General features: G+C 22.7%; 1 protein-coding gene across 1 annotated transcript in view; it reads left to right on the top strand.

The window, feature by feature from the left end:
• side (motor axon guidance molcule sidestep) overlaps positions 1-18953 on the top strand; it is a 49845-nt gene that overhangs the window by 6717 nt on the left and 24175 nt on the right. The window contains exons 3-9 of the mRNA XM_011498249.1: positions 1796-2010; positions 3214-3324; positions 5381-5605; positions 9388-9684; positions 11393-11523; positions 17822-17981; positions 18508-18798. Coding sequence (XP_011496551.1) covers positions 1796-2010; positions 3214-3324; positions 5381-5605; positions 9388-9684; positions 11393-11523; positions 17822-17981; positions 18508-18798 — 1430 coding nt within the window. The remainder of the gene's footprint in view (positions 1-1795; positions 2011-3213; positions 3325-5380; positions 5606-9387; positions 9685-11392; positions 11524-17821; positions 17982-18507; positions 18799-18953) is intronic.

Genomic DNA, 18953 nt, shown 5'->3' with positions numbered 1-18953 from the left:
TATTTATTTTGTATGTATTATATACATAAATGATAAAATATATTTGTATAGACTTATTAATAGTAAGAAAAATCGAAAAAATGCATATGATTATGAATCAAAATGATATAAAATAATTAATATGAAAAGAATATAAATAATTATAATAAGTTATATGAAAATTTCTGAACGAAATATTATATAAATATAATTGTATGTATCTACCTAACAAAAACTGAATAATTTACTATTATAATATTCATAAAAAGATCAAATCCTTAGGTAGAAAAAGCTGCACATACGTTAACTTTAGTTAAACGTAAAATCTTGTATTGATATTTTAAATAACGTAAATATCATAAACTGTCTAAGCATCATATATAAATATTTAATAAATGTTTATGTATTTTCTTATTTTGTTTTATTGAAAATTAAAAATAAATGATAATTCTTTTAAGTCACTCGATATTTAATAAAATAATTTTATTAAATTAAATTTCTTCTAAATAAATTAATTTTTAAATTGTACATACTTCAAAATATTAATATAGACTCTAAAATAATATACCTAAATATAGAGATATGGTGTAAGCTTTCATAAAAATGTATTTATATAACAGACAAAAATTTCTTCATTATAGTACATGACACTTTTATGTTTAATTATATCATTTATGAAATAGTTATTAACAAATTATTAATCATTATTGCATACAATAGTTTAGCATCTGAACATCCATTAAGCATATCTTTTTAAGGTACATGTTGATAATCTTTTATAATGTTTTCATCAGTTGATAATGCAATTAATTGGATATATTATGCATTTTAAGGCATTATAAGGCATTATAAGGAACATCAATATAGAAAAAATTCGAAATTATACGCTTCACAGTATGAAACTAAACTGATTAGTTATCGTCTGTTGTAAAACTTCCCTTCATAAATAAAATCAGTTATTAAATTTACTCGTACAATAAACAGATGAAACTATTTAAATTTAATGTTTCAATTGTGATATTTAATAGAATCTATACATATAATATAATTATATAAAAAATTATCAAACGTTACGAATAAATTTATTTTCGTTAAATAATTATTAATAGGAATTATATATTTCAATAATAAAAGAAAATAGAAATTAAATATATTTATTATGAATATACTAGAAATGTATCACTATTTAAATAATTAGTTATATATTTTCTATAACAGTTTTTATATAATTTATAAACATTTAGCATTTTATTATTTATTGTACTTTATTTTTATTTAAAATAAGAATAAGTCAGGTAACTAAATATTTAATTCCTTATTTCACTTAAATAATAAGAATATTCATAGAGATGTTTTTAAACCCCAGACAATCATTACTAAATAAATAAAATAAATACACTAATATTTATTTATAATAAATATTAAATACTAAATATTATATTACTAAATACTATATAAAATACTAAGTATTAATAAAAAATACTAAATAAAATTAATAAAATTCGACAATTAAATTATAGAAGCAAGTGTATATAAAACTAAGAATTTTAAATATGATGATTTCGTTGATGAATAAGGTGATTTTCTTATGTTTTATTTTTTTACATATGAAATATAACTTTATAATAGCTAAATTACTTGTACAAATATAAGATTACAATGACAGGTATTTCGAAAAGTTTTTAATCCTTTTAATAATGAAATAGTTACCTTGCACCATAAAAACAATAGAAACAAAAATTAAAGTAATATGATAATTTGTAAAAACAAGATATTATTAAAATTTCAAATATAACGTATGATTTGTTTTTTACAGCTTAGATGCCAGAGGTGGAGATTTATACAAAGCCGTTCATTGGACCATGAGTGGAAGTCTGGGCAATCGAACGTATTTCCAGGTAGACAACGAAAATGGCTCGGCTCGGTTGAAAATCAAAGCAGTTACTTACGAAGACCAGGGAATATTCCGATGTCGAGTAGACTTTGCTAACTCCCCAACGCGCAACTTTCGCGTCAACTTAATACTGATAGGTAAATTTTAACTTATCAATTTGTATTTTCTCCTAGAAATATTTTTGTTATTGCTTTGAACGTCATATAATTTCTAGAACTTCTGTATAAAATGTTTCGCAGATAATTTTTTATACTATTTTTGTTCATTTTAATACTAAGCAAAAATTGCATTTTAGGAAAATCGAATATTAAATCGAGTCTAAATTATAAAGCCATGTGTATACTTCATTACACAATATTTATTATTCATACAATAGAAAAAACTTGCCATATCTCAAATTTACGCTGTAACATTGTCAAACAAATAAAATAATATTTAGAGTATTCAACGAATTATGAAATAAAGATTAGTATAGAAATTCCAATTCTCAAAATCGTGATCACTACAATATATTATGAGCTTATAAAATATGAATTGAAAAGTACAACTAATAATTATAACTTATGATATATAAAAGTTTACAATAGCATAACATTTTTTTAATAAGTATCAGCAAGTTGAACAATCAGACATTCTTGAAGTTTTCCCACCATTTAAAAATAATTTTTTAATTTATATACTGAATTTATAGCTTCATATATTTAATGTACATTTTAATTTCCCGATTGAAATTGCTTCGAAATATATTTGTGAATGTTTGATTAATCAACAACAATTTCAGTTTAAAAGTTATTTTAATAAAATTTTATTTTGTATGAAAAACAATTTAGAAAATTAAAACATAAATGTTAAAGCATTATAAAAAAATTTATAGGTTTTCTTCAGATGGTCAATTTAATTCAATTATAGTATAATTAATTCAATTATTATTATATTCAAGTCTGATATTTTTATAATTAAAAAAAAAATATATAGTATTGATGATCTGACGAAGTCATAAGAACATTGTTTTATTTTTTAGATTTAGTCAAGATAATTTTCTAGTCTATAATAGTATATATTGAAGTTATTAGATAATTTAAAGTAGATTTCTATAATTATATTTATTATATATTATCTTATATAAATATATTTCTCTTGCGCTTTTCGGTATCTTCATTTTATTACTTCAGAATATGGTATAATATGGTGCTTAGAGTAGATTTTACTAATATGTATATGCGTATGTGCATTTATTTATGTGTATGTGCGGGCGTGCGCGCGCACGTGGGTATGGGAATGTGTATCTCCATGTACGTAATTTTGTGATATATAGAATACAACATCAATATATTTTATAGAACCACCGACTAAACCTGTAATATATGATGCACAAGGCAGAGAAGTGACAGGGGTGGGTGGACCATTTCTTGAAGGATATGATCTACTCTTAACTTGTCAAGTATCTGGTGGTAAGTAACGATCTTTTATTTTTCTTCTTTTATTAGCGCATGAGTATATTACTAAGTTTTTTAAATTAATGAGTCTTTTAATATTGTAAGAAAAATATATATTATGCATATTATAAATATAAGCGTTAATAGTGTAAATTATGTGTAGAATATTTTACTTAAATTATGTAGATTTCGGATGTTATTAATATTTTGGAAGTATAGTTTAAATTAATGAAATACTTATTGGATTTTATACTTTAAAGTAAATAAAATTTCAATTTTATTTTAAAAATTGTAATATTAACAACATAATTTTTTTAAATTAATGTGAATTTTATTAAAAAACGTAATATATTAAATTTGTATGAATAAAGTAATATATTCAATTTTATTATCAAAAAATTAACATACTATTAAAACAGAGATTTATCATTTTGATTGGTTGGTTTATAAAATAATTACGATGATTTAAATCCAAGAATAATAAGATACTCTTTTCAAACACATTTTTCAATCTATACGTTTATTAATTATAAATAACTAATAATAAATTAAAAAATTATTCTTAAGCACAATTATTGTGCATAAGGTCAAATATATTCACAGATTACAAATTGAATAACTTCATATGAGATATATAAAAGTTGAACATTGTTGTTTATCTTAACATTTATGAACTAGTTTAAATATTTAAAATAAATTTATTGAAATAAAATTAGGCTAATATTAGTGAGAGAGCAACAACTATTATACTAAAAATTTTTGTCTCTAATGGTTCAGTTATTTTTACTTATTTAAAGAAAATTGAATGAATTCTATTCCTTGAGCCAGCAACAAGAAAACTACAAAATATCCTTTGTACATTGCCAGCACCACTAATTATTACCAATTTACGAATGAACTCGCATTTCGATAGTAGCATTAAATTAACGCAGACTTCGTATACTCACCGTGTTCGGAAAACTTCAACTCTGCTCTAACTAATCATTCCTCAGTTTTAAAAAATGTCTCTCGCAGATGTTAATTGACTAATAAGTCCTCTAATTTTACGCACTCGTTCAGAGATAAGACAAAACTTCCAACAACTCATTTGAATACAAATAACTGGTTATTAGGAAGTGCTCTTTTTACGTAACTCAACTTAAACATATAAATTTAACTGCTCTAATGAAAAGTAAACTATCGTCGCCACTATCTTTCACACTGTTATTTTAAATAAAGTGTTGCGAATTTTCATAATAGAAATAAAACTAATTGTTTTGTACCTTGTAATTTAAATATTAAATATTTACTGTCCTTATATTCTTTACTGGCCTTCCTTCTCCTTTACTTTCCTAAGATATATATTTATTTATAATTCTGGTGTTAGTACATACTTGACCATAACATATCCAGCTATTATGTATTCTGAATCAAAAACAGATATGAAATAATTGTATTGAAAGTTAAACAGACATAAAACAGATTACTATTGAAACTATTTAAAGATTGAGAAAAAGTTATGAACGTATATAAGAACTTCAAAATAACGTCGCCTCTTTCACTTTATTGTTTGCTAGTGCGCTCGAACCATTTGTTTAGTTCCATTCTTACCTGATACCTGCAAGATCTTTGTCTTATTATTTAATTTTTCTGAACAGTAAAGACAAAGAAAGACATAAAAATAAAGTTCTTTAACATACACATGTTAATATGCTTATGCTTATCGTGCTTTAGTGACCATACCGAATTTTTTAATTTATTAATGAGATATATACATATTTGGATATATTTACGTAGGTGAAAATATACGTATAAATACATAAGTAAAGGCATAATAAACATACCGAATAAATATATAAAATATTAAATTTTGTTGAATGAAAGTACCAATTATTATTTATCATTTAATACTTTTATTTATGCCGGAAATCTCTATTAGTATTTTTTCGAGTACAATTTCATTTTCTACAGATATTTTCAAGCTAAATAAAATACTAGTGATACAGAATATATTGAAAAGAAAATCCTTTTGAAAAGCGTTGAAACTTGTCAATTTTTATATATTGTCAAATCCAATTATGCGTGCGTATAGGAAAGCCAAAGCCGATGGTGACATGGTGGCAGGGGGGCGAATTAATGGACAACATTATGGAAACGCCTATCTTGGTCGGCGCAACCAGTAAATTCGTGGTAAATCGTTTATTCATCGGCAAAGTTACGAGAGCTTTATCGGGCACAAAACTTGAGTGTAGAGCCGAATCACGGATACAGCAGGCATTCAAAATAATGGTCAGAAAGGTGCTATTAGACATTTATCGTAAGTAATAAAAGTTGTTCGTTTTATCTCTAACTTTCTTTAATATATTAATAATATACTTTCTCTTCCGTGATTTTTTACTTTATAGTTTACTAAGTACAAACATAGCATTTATGCTTATTTCGTAAATGGGTTTTTATTATTTTCTTACGCATTGTAAATACATAACTTCATTCTTAAATACTATGATATACATTTCATTTATCTTTGTTTATCATATTAATTTACTTATTGTCATGATAATTATTTAACATAATAAATTTACATTACATATTATATACACGTTTTGTATTGTATTTAATTTATTGCACAAGAAAGTTTATTTAATTGTTAAAGAAATTGGATATAATAAAATATATTTTGTTATTAAATAAAATATGTTGAAAGCTATCATGTGTTATTTTATATTTATCATAGAATAATTTTTATATTTTTTATAAGTATTTTTAAATTTCTATTATCAATTTAAATGAATATTTAATTAAGTAAAATTAAGTTGTCTTTATTTCACTTTAACGTCAAAATGTAAAAAGAAATATACATCACAGAAGTCCTTCAAACAGTTATTAAAGTATAAACATTTTGGATTTCTCAGTTCACAGTTCAGTACCATAAAAGTTCTCGTACGTAAATCTTATATCGTTTTGTCATATAAGCGAAAGAAAGAAAGAAGGAAGGAATAAAAGAAAAAATGAAAGAATCTATAAATAGATGAGTGCTAGTGACCTATGTGCAGCGGAAGCGAGGCAAATTCTAGTGGTTTCAATTCAGTTAGTAAGTGCGGACTTCTTTTAAAAATGCCCTCGCGCTCTTTGACTCTCAGCAGTCTTTCTAAGAAATGCTAAAAAGTAAAATAATGCTGCGGTCTGCTAGTACGTGATACTACTTTAGCTTGTTATTTTCATAGTGTGCTGATGGACGTATACAATAATGATTTACTTCAGTATAAATTCCTGTCGCTTGTGAACTACAGAAAAAAAATTGAATTTCAATTTGGCTTTTTCTGTCTATACTAAAATATAGTAGAATTTGATTGACTTCTTTTTATATTTACGATTTTAGTTCTTATTTAATTATATTAAATGAAATTGGGAATGAATTTATTTTTAACACGTTGCAAGCAAATATTAAATAAGCCATATTAATAATTTTATAATTACGTGTTCAATTTTCCTTCAGTTCCCTTTCTAGAAATTAATTAACATATTAAATATAAATATGTACTTATGACAATTTAATACAATAACTATAACATTTCAAACATCAAAAATGACTATTAGAATATATATCATATTGTAATGAATAGATAATCAAATGATTTTTTCAAATCTCGAATTACATATTTATTTTAAATTATATTAAATATATATTATATGAAATATAATACAATACATATAAAAAAGGATTTTTACTTTATCTATCCAATAAACATAAATAAATAATTATAAAGTAAAATGGTCCACAATAATTCACATAGATTTCCTAATTTGAGTCTTATAAGTTTTACAATTTTGTATATCCCACGATTTTCATTTGATAATAATTAATACGAGTCGTTTAATTTACTAAATCTAGTATTAGAATTTTTAAAAAATTATGTTTAGCATGAATAATGTAGATATATTATTTAATAATTTTGAAATCTAATATATAAAAGTAATATCAAATCAATGAAAATTAAATCAACTATTATAAATTATTTTCTTTAATTAATATAATAATTGTTTTATTTTTTTAATTTTATTACTATTTATTCATTATATTGATATTTTAATAATGTTATTCTATCAGTTTTCACATGAAATTAAAGTTATTAATACAATTAATAAAAATTATACTAAAAATTATAAAATATTTTTAAGAAAACATCATGTAAATATCTCATTGATTATTGATCATCAAATTGATCATTCTAAAAATATATAAAACTTAACAATTTTTAAAATAATTTTAATGAAATAATAACAATTTAAATTACTTATTTTGTTGAAAAATTCAGAATAAATCCTTCACACTAAATTTCATTATTGTAAAATATATCACAATAAAAATTAAAATATATATTTAATTTTATTAATAGTTTTCGTAAAATTTAATATTTTTTATTTTTTTTTTATATTTTATGTATACTATACACAATTTATATTAAAATTATAATTCTAAATATGTCAAGGCGTATCGAATATTAACGAAAAATAAATTATTTCGAAAACGGAAATATTAGTATTAATCACATCATTATAATTTGAAATCGTCATTATTCATTATATTCTAAACTATATATAAACTAAATTAATTTAACTATGTTATCTCAAATTTCTATTTTAATTATGCTTTTAAATTTATAAAAAAATATTTTGTTCAACTTTATCAATATTTATTTTTATATATCATAGTATTGATAAAAATTGGTATAATCGTGAAAAATATCCCATTAAATATAAATAATTTATGTATATTTAATTAATATATTTAATAATATATTTAATAAAAATACTTTATATTATTGAAAAATTCAGTAAATAATATGCAACTAAATATTTTGCGAATTATATAGATTATAAATAAATAAGATGGTTACAATTTCATCAAACATCTGACAGAAACATTTTGCAAAATATTTTGAATACGATTCATGAGATAGAATTAATATTGGTATTTTTCATATATTAATCTGAAATTTTATATTAAAAAATCAAATGAAGCTAAAATAATAATAACTAAATTCAAATTAAAACTAAAATATTCTTGAAAATAAGTACATTTTTCGTGTAAAAGAATATTCTAACTTATTCTTAAGTTACTGCATAGACAGTGTGAGTTATTTGCTCAAATTATTTCAAAACAAATATTTTATATAAAAATAAAAGTGGGCTTTCATTAAATATAAGTTTTTTTACTAAATAATCGAGCAATCTATTTTGTGTTCGAAAACATTTATTTCACTAGAAGTTATTGTCAGAAAATAAAATTTAAATCTTGTTGAAAACATTGTGCCCAATTTAATAATGATAAATAATTATAGCAAAAACAATAAGATATAATTGTTATATATTGTATTATTTATATATCAGAATTTAAAATAATGAGAATTATTATATACATATGAAAAAAAAATTTTGAATAGAATTATTGATTTGACAATATATTATGATATGATTACTTTTTATAATGTTATAAAAAACTTAAACAAATAGATGAAATTATTTATAAAGCAAATAAATAACAAAATATTAAAATTAAAAATGAATATTTATTCTACTATACCGTATGTGTGTGTGTGTGTGTGGCGCGCGCGCGTGTGTGTATTGTAATAATAGGAAATCAAAACAGATAATGATTTTAATTAAGTTTATTAATATTTTTTCTGGTAAACTTTAATTCTTTGAATTTTTAATAAGCAATCTATAGTAACTAGTATAAAAAGACTAGATAATTAGATCTATAATTATGATATCTTGTTTGAAAAATGTATTAGAACTGTGGGTCACTGTAAACAATTTTGTATTTGTAAAATGAAACAAACCATAGCAATATTAATATGAATTTTAATTGCAAATCATCTATTGGTAAAAAGCTTTTTATCAATATAAGGTTTTATCGAAGAATGATACATCAAAAGCAAAACTAGTTAATAGTGAGATTGCCGAATATTTAAATTTTTAAATGAATACATTATCTACCTGAGTAGACTCTTAGTATCGAAAATCGAAAAAAGCAAAAAGTGAGTATAAAGCTTTAAAGATTTTCATAGTGGGTCACTTAACCCGTTCAATTTTCAGTAAAACCAGCTGTGGTCAATGTTATCTTCCCTGAAGATCAGATTTATGCGGGCCGTCCGATGACTGTGCGCTGCGAGACTTGGGGAAGTTCGCCGGCGGCACGAATTGTCTGGCGACTTGGTGGCCTAATCATCAGGGAGTCCAGTTTGACGACGACCCAAAGAAGCAACTGTACGGGCAGTAAGGTGGCCCTCGTCCTTGACAAGGACGACGATGGAAAGGAACTGACTTGTCGAGCAGAAAATCCGAGATTCCCTGGAGGAGTTTTGGAAAAGACCAAAATATTACGAATTCTTTGTGAGTAGTACTTTATGCAATCAAATTGCTTTGACTTCATAAATTATTATCTTGAAAATATTTTGATACTTCGATTAATCCCAATAATGTTTGACTATATTAAAAATTCATGTGCTATAAGAAAATTTTTTTTAGCTTTCTTAGTTTTTCAGCATAATTCGTTAATTAAATTAACATATTTAGTATTTTCATTTGAAAAAAAAATTTACAAAACCTAGCTTGTATATAATGAAAATTATAAAAAAGTGTTCCAATTAAAATAATTAAAAAAAAAAATTAGATTAATATCAATAATTAATTATATATTTTCAAAGCATTTATAAATTCGAGGTTAATTTAGACTGTAAATCTATAAAAGACTAATTAATTTAATTGATTAAAAAAAAAATTTAATAACTTTCAGTTTCTACCATAAAATGAATTCAAATATATAAATTCAAATATGTTAATTTCTAACTTGCATTCGTATTTAAAGTAAGTATTTTCGCAAATATATAACATGAATTAAAAATCAATTTCATTCATAAAAGCAGTCTGGCATTACTAAAAAATTTAATTGGAGTTAGTTCAAGTAATATTAAAAAATAAAATAGAAAATTATATCTGGATTGATATATTAAATATATATTCTAACATATTTCGAAAGGATAATTAAATTTGATTGAAATACAAACTTTATTAATTTGAAATGATAAAGTTTCCGTCAAGTTACATAAACACAAAGAACTGCAAACTGCTTTTTACGTGCCGATACAGGGAGAAATTCGCACAGTGTATATGTTATAGAAAGTTATTGAAACTTGCAGGTTAAACTTTCGTCGTGCTGTATGTAAATGCAGATGGAACACTTAAATGGAAAATGAGAGAAAACCTTGATTTTAAATAAAAGAGAGAGAGAGAGAGAGAGAGAGATGAAGCATGTGTATATGTGTATATGAGTGTGCAAGCGCGCGCGCGTCAGCAAACTCTCTGAGTCATTTCAATGAAGAGAGAAAAAGATAGAGGTCTTTGGAAGATTTCAAAGTAATCGAATTTAAGACGAGTTTTGCTATTTACATTTCGATATCTAGCTACTTCTTTTATTTCTTTTTAAGTAGTATCCTGTGTACAAGTTTGTACTTTCGCAATTACTCTAAAAGTCAATATAGCCATTTCTTTCTATTTCTATTTTCTAGATCACAAAAGCTAGCATGCCTTTTTTTTATTATGTTTACATATTTCTCTTCTTTTCTATACTCTTCTTCCTTCCTGTATAATTTGAATCATGTGTATATTACTTAACTATATATGTCTAGTATTTCTACTAAGGAGTCGATAACAATATTATAACCATGACTGAATACAGTTTAATTCTGAACTACGCTATGGTAATATTTACCGAATTCAAAAAATAGAATTGATGATAACAACAGGATGCGATACAAATGTCGAGAAGCTAAAATATGCGAGGAATTTTTACTTCTTCTTTCAATTGAAAGAGTTAGATGGATATTGGTAGTGCTAGAAAAGTACGACACATTTATGATAAATTAAAAACTTTTTCTTCCTTTCAGATTTCGTTTTTTTTTCTTTATGCATATACGGTTTTGGCAATAGGAAGTTTTGTAATTTTACATACTAGAGGCAATACAAATTTCATCATGAAAAGAAACCAACGATAAGAAAGGTGTTCCTACTTATTAAGTTCGAATTTTGGCTTTTATTACAGATGCCCCAACCGCTTTTGTAGAACTTGCGACTGGTTTCAATCTAGATACATTGAGGGAAGGAGATGATGTCAAGTTCATCTGTAATTACCAGAGCAATCCTGAGCCAACTAGCATTGAGTGGCTACATAATGTAAGTAAACAGATTAATATTATTATGTCTTATGTATACTTTTATTAATTATAATACAAATTGTAGAAATAATTTTAGAAGAAAATATAATTATTTTTATTTTTAAAGGAACAGAAACATAATTAATATGAAAATTTTATATTAAAACACAGATTCACACAGATTTTTTTACAATTACTGGTACTTTCGATTTAAACAATAAATACAAAAAGAAAATGCAATCAATTTTACATAATTTGAAAGTTTTTCAATTTTATAATATTTACCAATTGTTAAATTGCATCAGGCATGATCAATATGAAGTAAAGAAATGAATAGCTAGATTTGCTTCCTCAACGTGTGGTTAATACTATAAAGAATCAGTAGAGGACAAAATCAACAAATACGATGAAAAATGTGAACATAAAAAAATGATAAAATACTAACTATCGATACAGAAAAAATAAAAAGAGGAGGTAAGAGGTAAAAAGGTGGAAAATAGATTGAACATCATATCAGCATTAAACAGTAAATGAAAGAAAACATGCTTAATCAAATTTGTACGAAAAAATATGAAAAAAAATGTTTAAGATGAAAATAAGAAAAAAAAGATCTTACAGAAAGACATAAAAGAGGAAGATAATAGAGGCAAAAAAGTTAAACAATAAAAAGAAGAGTAAAAAAATTAGTAGAAATATATATATATATATATATATATATATATATATATATATTAGACTTTGACTAGATCAAGAAATGTCTACTATACTACTTCACAAGAGCAAAAATGTGGAAAATGAAACGACCCTTTATATTCAGATACTACATGATAAACATGAATAAATGTGTGTTTTTGTTAAAAAATACTTATAAGAGAAAACTTATAAGAAAAAATATAATTTTAATAATTATTAATTATAAATAAATAAATAAATTACATTTATTTTAATCGTTATATATTTATGATTTACTACTAAAGAATAAGACTTAATTTCATCATTAAAAATGATCCCAAGTTAAATAAAATATGATTATTAGATATTATAATAAAAACAAATATTCTTATCAATAAGTATAATACGATGAGAATAATTTCAAGTAGTAATAAAGCTTCATTCTAACAATCTGTTATAACTTCTCTGTTTGAATGAATTTGTTATTTGTAGAAAATACACTTGAAAGTAACAAATTTTATCTGATACAAACTTTGCTTTATAATCAATATATTATATTATAAATAAGCTTTTATTATTGTTTTAAGTTTAGTTCAGTAGCAGATATTAAAAATCATTTGTTGCATTTTATAAACATACATAATATAACCATATTTAATAGTAGCAGTGCAATGGCATATATATAACAAAACATTTATACCGATATTTCTATATTTAAAAAGCTTTTAATTTATTGATATTATAATTCATCATGGATTCGTAAACAATTAGAAATAAATATATCTAAATCTATTAGTCTCAATGAAAATTGAAAATTCATAGTGAATTATTAATAAATTATGTCTAATTAAATATATTTTAAAATAAAAGTATAAAAATAAAATAATTGTTTTTATTGAAATTATTTTAAAACAATCGAATTTTATATTTGATCAATTAAACACCTGTATTCTGAATAAATGTTAATATATGTCATATTAATATATGTTATAACTTTATATTTCGATTTTTTAAGAATTTTTCATATTTTGAATTTGAGAAAAATACTATTTATGACTCGATAATTCAAATAAAATAAATTACTCTTAACCATGAATAAAGAAGAAGATTGTATTCTGCCTTTTATAAACGCAAACAACTACTAGAGAAAAGAATCAAAACTTCACGAGTAAAAAAGCGATAAAAGTTTTTCTTTAAATTAAATATAAATGATATTAGATTATAGAAAAGTACGAAAATTGATGCAGGATCATACATATTTATTATTTAAGTATAGTTGAACCTTTTCCAAGAACTACCAATCGATTTTTCTTTTATGGTATACTAGCATTGCATACAAACTTCAGGGAGGACGAGGTATCTTTCGTATTTTTCAACGAACCAGTTTCCTTCATTAGCGAAAATACTCGTGCATTCGCGCTAATGAGTAAGCCGATCTGGTTTATCGATTTTTTTATAACTACTACTTGGTTTCCTTTTCAACTTTAGTTTTCTTGATTTTTTTCTTCGAAACTTTTAAAGAGTCATTTAACAGAATACAAACAAAATGATTTGTAATAATTTTTGAAAGTTAAGTCAAATCCAGACATCTTTTATTAACTGTGAAGAATACCTCACTAATTTTATTTGTTAATTATCAAAATGAATATTTTCGTATGCAGTTCACTCTTTATTCATTTAGATCGACACTTAAGAAGATTTAGGGCCTTCTTAATAATTATTATCTTTAATTATTTAATTTAATTTACAATATTTTAAATATTTAATAAATAAAGTTTTTTTGATATTGAGCAGACTGAAATCTTAGAGATGATTGTAAATAAATATCTTTTTTCAGTTACTGAATTTAACAATTATATCGTATTTAAATAAAATATGCGCTTTCATTTAGAAACTGTAGTCTTATCATAATTAATAAATTCTTATTTACAATTAAAACGTATAGAAGATATAATAATTAACATAGTTAATTTATAATTTTGCTAATTTTATAATAAGTTTATTAATTTATCAATTTTATAATCACATTTTATGTAGAGGTATATTTGTTTCCATCATAAGTTAGATTGTAAGATGATATTTAATCTTTGATCGGGTTTCAAAAATAAAACCTACGGTATAGATATTATCACGCACCTATGTTAGGAGTTTAAAGAATATATACATATAAAAGGATATATAAACATATTAAATAGATATTCACCTAGATATTTAAATACAAAGATATTCAAAGGATATTTAAATAGATATATATTTAAACATACTTATTATAATTTATAATTCAATAAGGCAGCTTTAAAGACCTTCTGCGCCAAGATTATGATACAATGTTTATGTATTATTGTTATGTATTATGTATTATGTATTATGTTGTTATATATTATGTATATGTATTATGTTTTGTATTAATATTTAAAAAAATTTGTTCAATTAAATTTTTAAATTTTATTTTTGGAATGTTTCCATAACGAATACTGAAACAATACAATGTGATTGTACTAAATGATTGTACTAAATGATTGTACAATGAAGTTGAATAAATTTCTACAATTTTTAATTGTTGATGTTTCATTAAAAAGTAATTCAATATATAAAAAATAAAATACTCTCAATTAAATGTACTAAATACCAAAATATGAATATTGTCATGTTCCAATTTGATAAAATTCTCATAATAATAAGCACACTGTTAATTTTTCTAACTAAAATTTGTTTACAACTAAAAAAATAACCTATGTGCTTTTTAAATTTTATATTGTAGTATTTAATTCATATTAAATTTTATAAACTTAGGAACTCCTTTAGTATGTTTTTAACAAATTTAATTATGCCATATATTTCTCGATGAATAATATATAGTCATATTTAATTACGTAAATTTTCTGTGGTCTAAATGTAAGTGTAGATATAAAATGCGTTTATATAAGTACATGCTTATATAATGTTGTATTTTTATATAATTTATTAAACCATAAATATATGTATGAATATATATTCATTTAAAAATATAATATATCACATCATTTATTTACAATGTTTTTAAATCTTAGAAATAGTACACTATATAATTATAGTTATTTTATATTGCATTATAATAATCGATAAAAATCGATAATAATCTTCAAATTAAATGCTCAATTTTCATAAAGATTTTTCTTATTACTTCATCTACGATATACAATAAAGGATTTGGGATTAACTGTGAAGATAAAATTAAATCTTATTGCATACATATAACTATTTGTATTTTATTAATCTTTAAACTTGATTCTTTAAAATCATAGGTCAGTTTTAATATTTTTGAAATCATATAAAAGTTACATTTCTATTATACATAAAATTTTTTAAAAACCATTCAAGAAGATTTAACTATATTATACAGGAACATTGTACAGTATGATTTATTCTTCAAGGATTACATTATAATAAAAGCAAATTAACAAAAAAATTTTTTTTTAATTGGCAAGTAGTGGGAATTTATAAATTTTTATCATTTATAATGAAACGTTAAATTACATTTCATGCACAGTAGATATCAAAATATAAGGAAAATAACTTTTTTAAAACTAAAATTCTAGCAGCAATCTAAAACGTCAAATAAACGAAAGGTACAAGAGCTTTTTATGGAATGTAGGACTTTCTTAAAGTAATTGAAATCCGCCTATAATGCATGAATGAATCTTCAACAAAATTTCTTGTTTTATGCCTTTCCTTAATGCTTCTATTTTTTTATAGAAATAATAGAAATTTACTACACTATCATTGTTTAATTACTCAATTTCTGTAGCATTAAATATTAATGGTAATTATATTATTATAAGATTACTAAATGAGTTCTATAAAAAAATGAAATATTCAAACTTTCAGTCTTTGAACATTTTAATGACTTACATTAGCATATTAATGCATTGTTTATATTTCTAAACAAAAAATTATCATTAATCATATAAAAAATATATACTATTAAAATATTATTAAACTTTTAAATAATAAACTAGAAATTTTATTTCAAAATTAAATGATATATGTAAAATACATAGTTACAAATAATCATATTTTTACTTTATCAATATGGCTCTGCATATTTATAATATAATGTAATACTGAATTCATGATTACATTCATAAAAAGCAAATATACTAAGAACTTATTTATATGAATTGTATTTATAATTATGTTTTTTATTTATTATTTTGTATTTATTAGTTTTTTTAATCATTATATCTATTTTTAATTATAATAGTACTAATTTAATTATTATAAAACTTAGGTTAACATTAAATGTTAAACAATAATAATTATATTTTTTATTTCTCTTTAACATACTTTTTATGCTTTAGATAATATGCTTCATAATGATAATAAAATATATTTTAATAATAATAAAAATTGGTTAATAATTTTATATTATTAAATTTAAAAAATATATTCATTCACATAATATTCAATATTATAGAAAAACCATTACCAAAAACAAAATGTTATACTATCACACATATCTCAGATATCAATATCCCTATAATATTTTTTGATATTTAAATATATTTAAATTGCAAAAATGAGTATTTATTATTTTAAAAAATTAATTTTTTTTCAATATTTGTTCTAAATCTGCTTATAAAATTATTCAGATAGTAAAAACAATATATCTTTATTTATCCTACAATAAGCATTATAACGATTTTATATATTTATGGAATCCTATATGAGTTACGATGCATTTAAAATATAATCTCATTTTATTTTCAAGTTTTAAATTCAAATAAATTTACTGCATTTAAAAGTTACTGAATCTAATACTAATTATAAAATCTGTTAATTACTGGTAAATATAAAAATTTTTTAATTAAAAAAAATTCTTATTCAATTTGTTAATTTATTGAATAATAGATACTAAACATAAATATTTTTAAGTAAGTATATATTTTTTCAAATAAAATATTCTACGCAGAAAAATAATAGATTGATAACAGATTGTAATGATGAAGATTATTGTAAAGTTTAATAAAATCTACTATTACAATAAAATATAATTCTAATAAAATTTAAATATATAAAAATTAGTTTGTTAATATTTTATATAAAATATAAAATTTACTATTTAAATAATACAGTAAACTTATATTATATTGATTTAATTAAAATTTTATGGAACTAAGATTCTAATTAGCTCGTAGTTATAACGTCTATCAGCCTAGTACAGTGTACTTTTTATTTACACTTATAAGTGATTATCCTGAAAAGAAATCGCTGCATATATTATAAAGCAGAAATACATGTTTAAACAAATGAGGAAATGATACTAATACTTTTTAAAACACTATTAAAAACATAAATTTCCATTAAAATAATTCATTTTTTCTGTGCATTTGAAAATTATTTTGATAAGAGAGTTCGGAATCTTGATTTATAAATAATAAATTTAACTTATTAAGGCAGCAATATATATATGAAAAATTTATATATTACTACTTGTCGTAATGAATACATAAATAGAATTAATCGATATGTCAAACAAAATTCTATTCATTTAGTTATGTAATAATTCAACTTTGCCATGCTACGTAGATATACAATTCAAACTTTACGAATTTGTATTACCGCTGAGATTACTAATTTATTATGGGCATATTAATTCTTTACAGAACAAGCGACTACATCACAACGTCGAAGCTGGTATTCTTGTTGCTTCTAGCTCTCTGACACTCAGGATACTGATGCTCTCACACAATGGAACTTATTCTTGCTTAGTAAGAAATACAGTAGGCGAAGTTCAAAGTCCGCCGCTTACCATTCATATGAAATGTAAGTTTGATAAGCTTTAGAACACTGTTGTAAAATTTTAAAAGATCCTTCAATCTAGTAACAATATCCCATATTAGATTTTCCGCCAAAAAAGTAATGAAGAAAAAATTTAATGATCAAAAATAAAAAATAAAAAATCTACTTACAAATGAAAAGTTTTATTTGTAAGTATAAATTTGTTTCTTATTTAAGCTTATCAATAAAAACAATTGAGCATATTTACTTACTGTATTTAATTGACGTCTACACTACTTGTATTTAATTGAAGAGGTGCTCCATAAATAAGTATTTTTATTTATTTATCATCAATGTTTTTGTTTTAAAATATTAAATAGTTTTTAAATACTATCAGTATTTATATTATGAATTAACCTTGGTCGGTTAATAGTTGGATTTATTTCATATATAATTATATTTTAATTATATATATATATTAATTAAATTATTTATTTAAATATAACTATTAGTATTATATATAGTTAGTGTAATGTACTAGATATATAATTTGTTGAATATTATGATTAAGATGCTCCAAGATGTAAGCCGGGACAGGATAAACAAGACGTCATAACTGGTTTTGGCAAGAGCATGATGCTGAATTGTGAAATTGATGCGGATCCCCTGGATAATATCAGATTTTCATGGACACGAAACAGCAGTTTAGGAGACGTCTTTGCCGTATCCAATCCACGATTTTTAGTTAGTTTACTTGAGTACACACCTAAAAGTGATACAGATTTTGGAACACTGGCTTGTTGGGCTAGCAATAGCGTCGGCAGGCAAAAGAGTCCATGTATATTTAATGTCCTCCCTGCCAGTAAGTCTGCGTTTATTTTATTTATTCGTCTTTAATTATTGTCTTGTTTGTCTACGTAAAATTGTTATGATAGTTTGAAAAGATAAATTTTTATGTTAATAGCAGATACAATGAAAGTTTAAACGTCCTCAAAACTGATATTTTGAAATTTAAAG

The sequence above is a fragment of the Ceratosolen solmsi genome, unplaced genomic scaffold (genome assembly GCF_000503995.2).
Source record: "Ceratosolen solmsi marchali unplaced genomic scaffold, CerSol_1.0 scaffold14, whole genome shotgun sequence".
In the NCBI taxonomy this organism is placed as follows: domain Eukaryota; kingdom Metazoa; phylum Arthropoda; class Insecta; order Hymenoptera; family Agaonidae; genus Ceratosolen; species Ceratosolen solmsi.
Note: the sequence above shows the minus strand (reverse complement) of the source record. Positions and strands in the feature narration are given on the sequence as shown.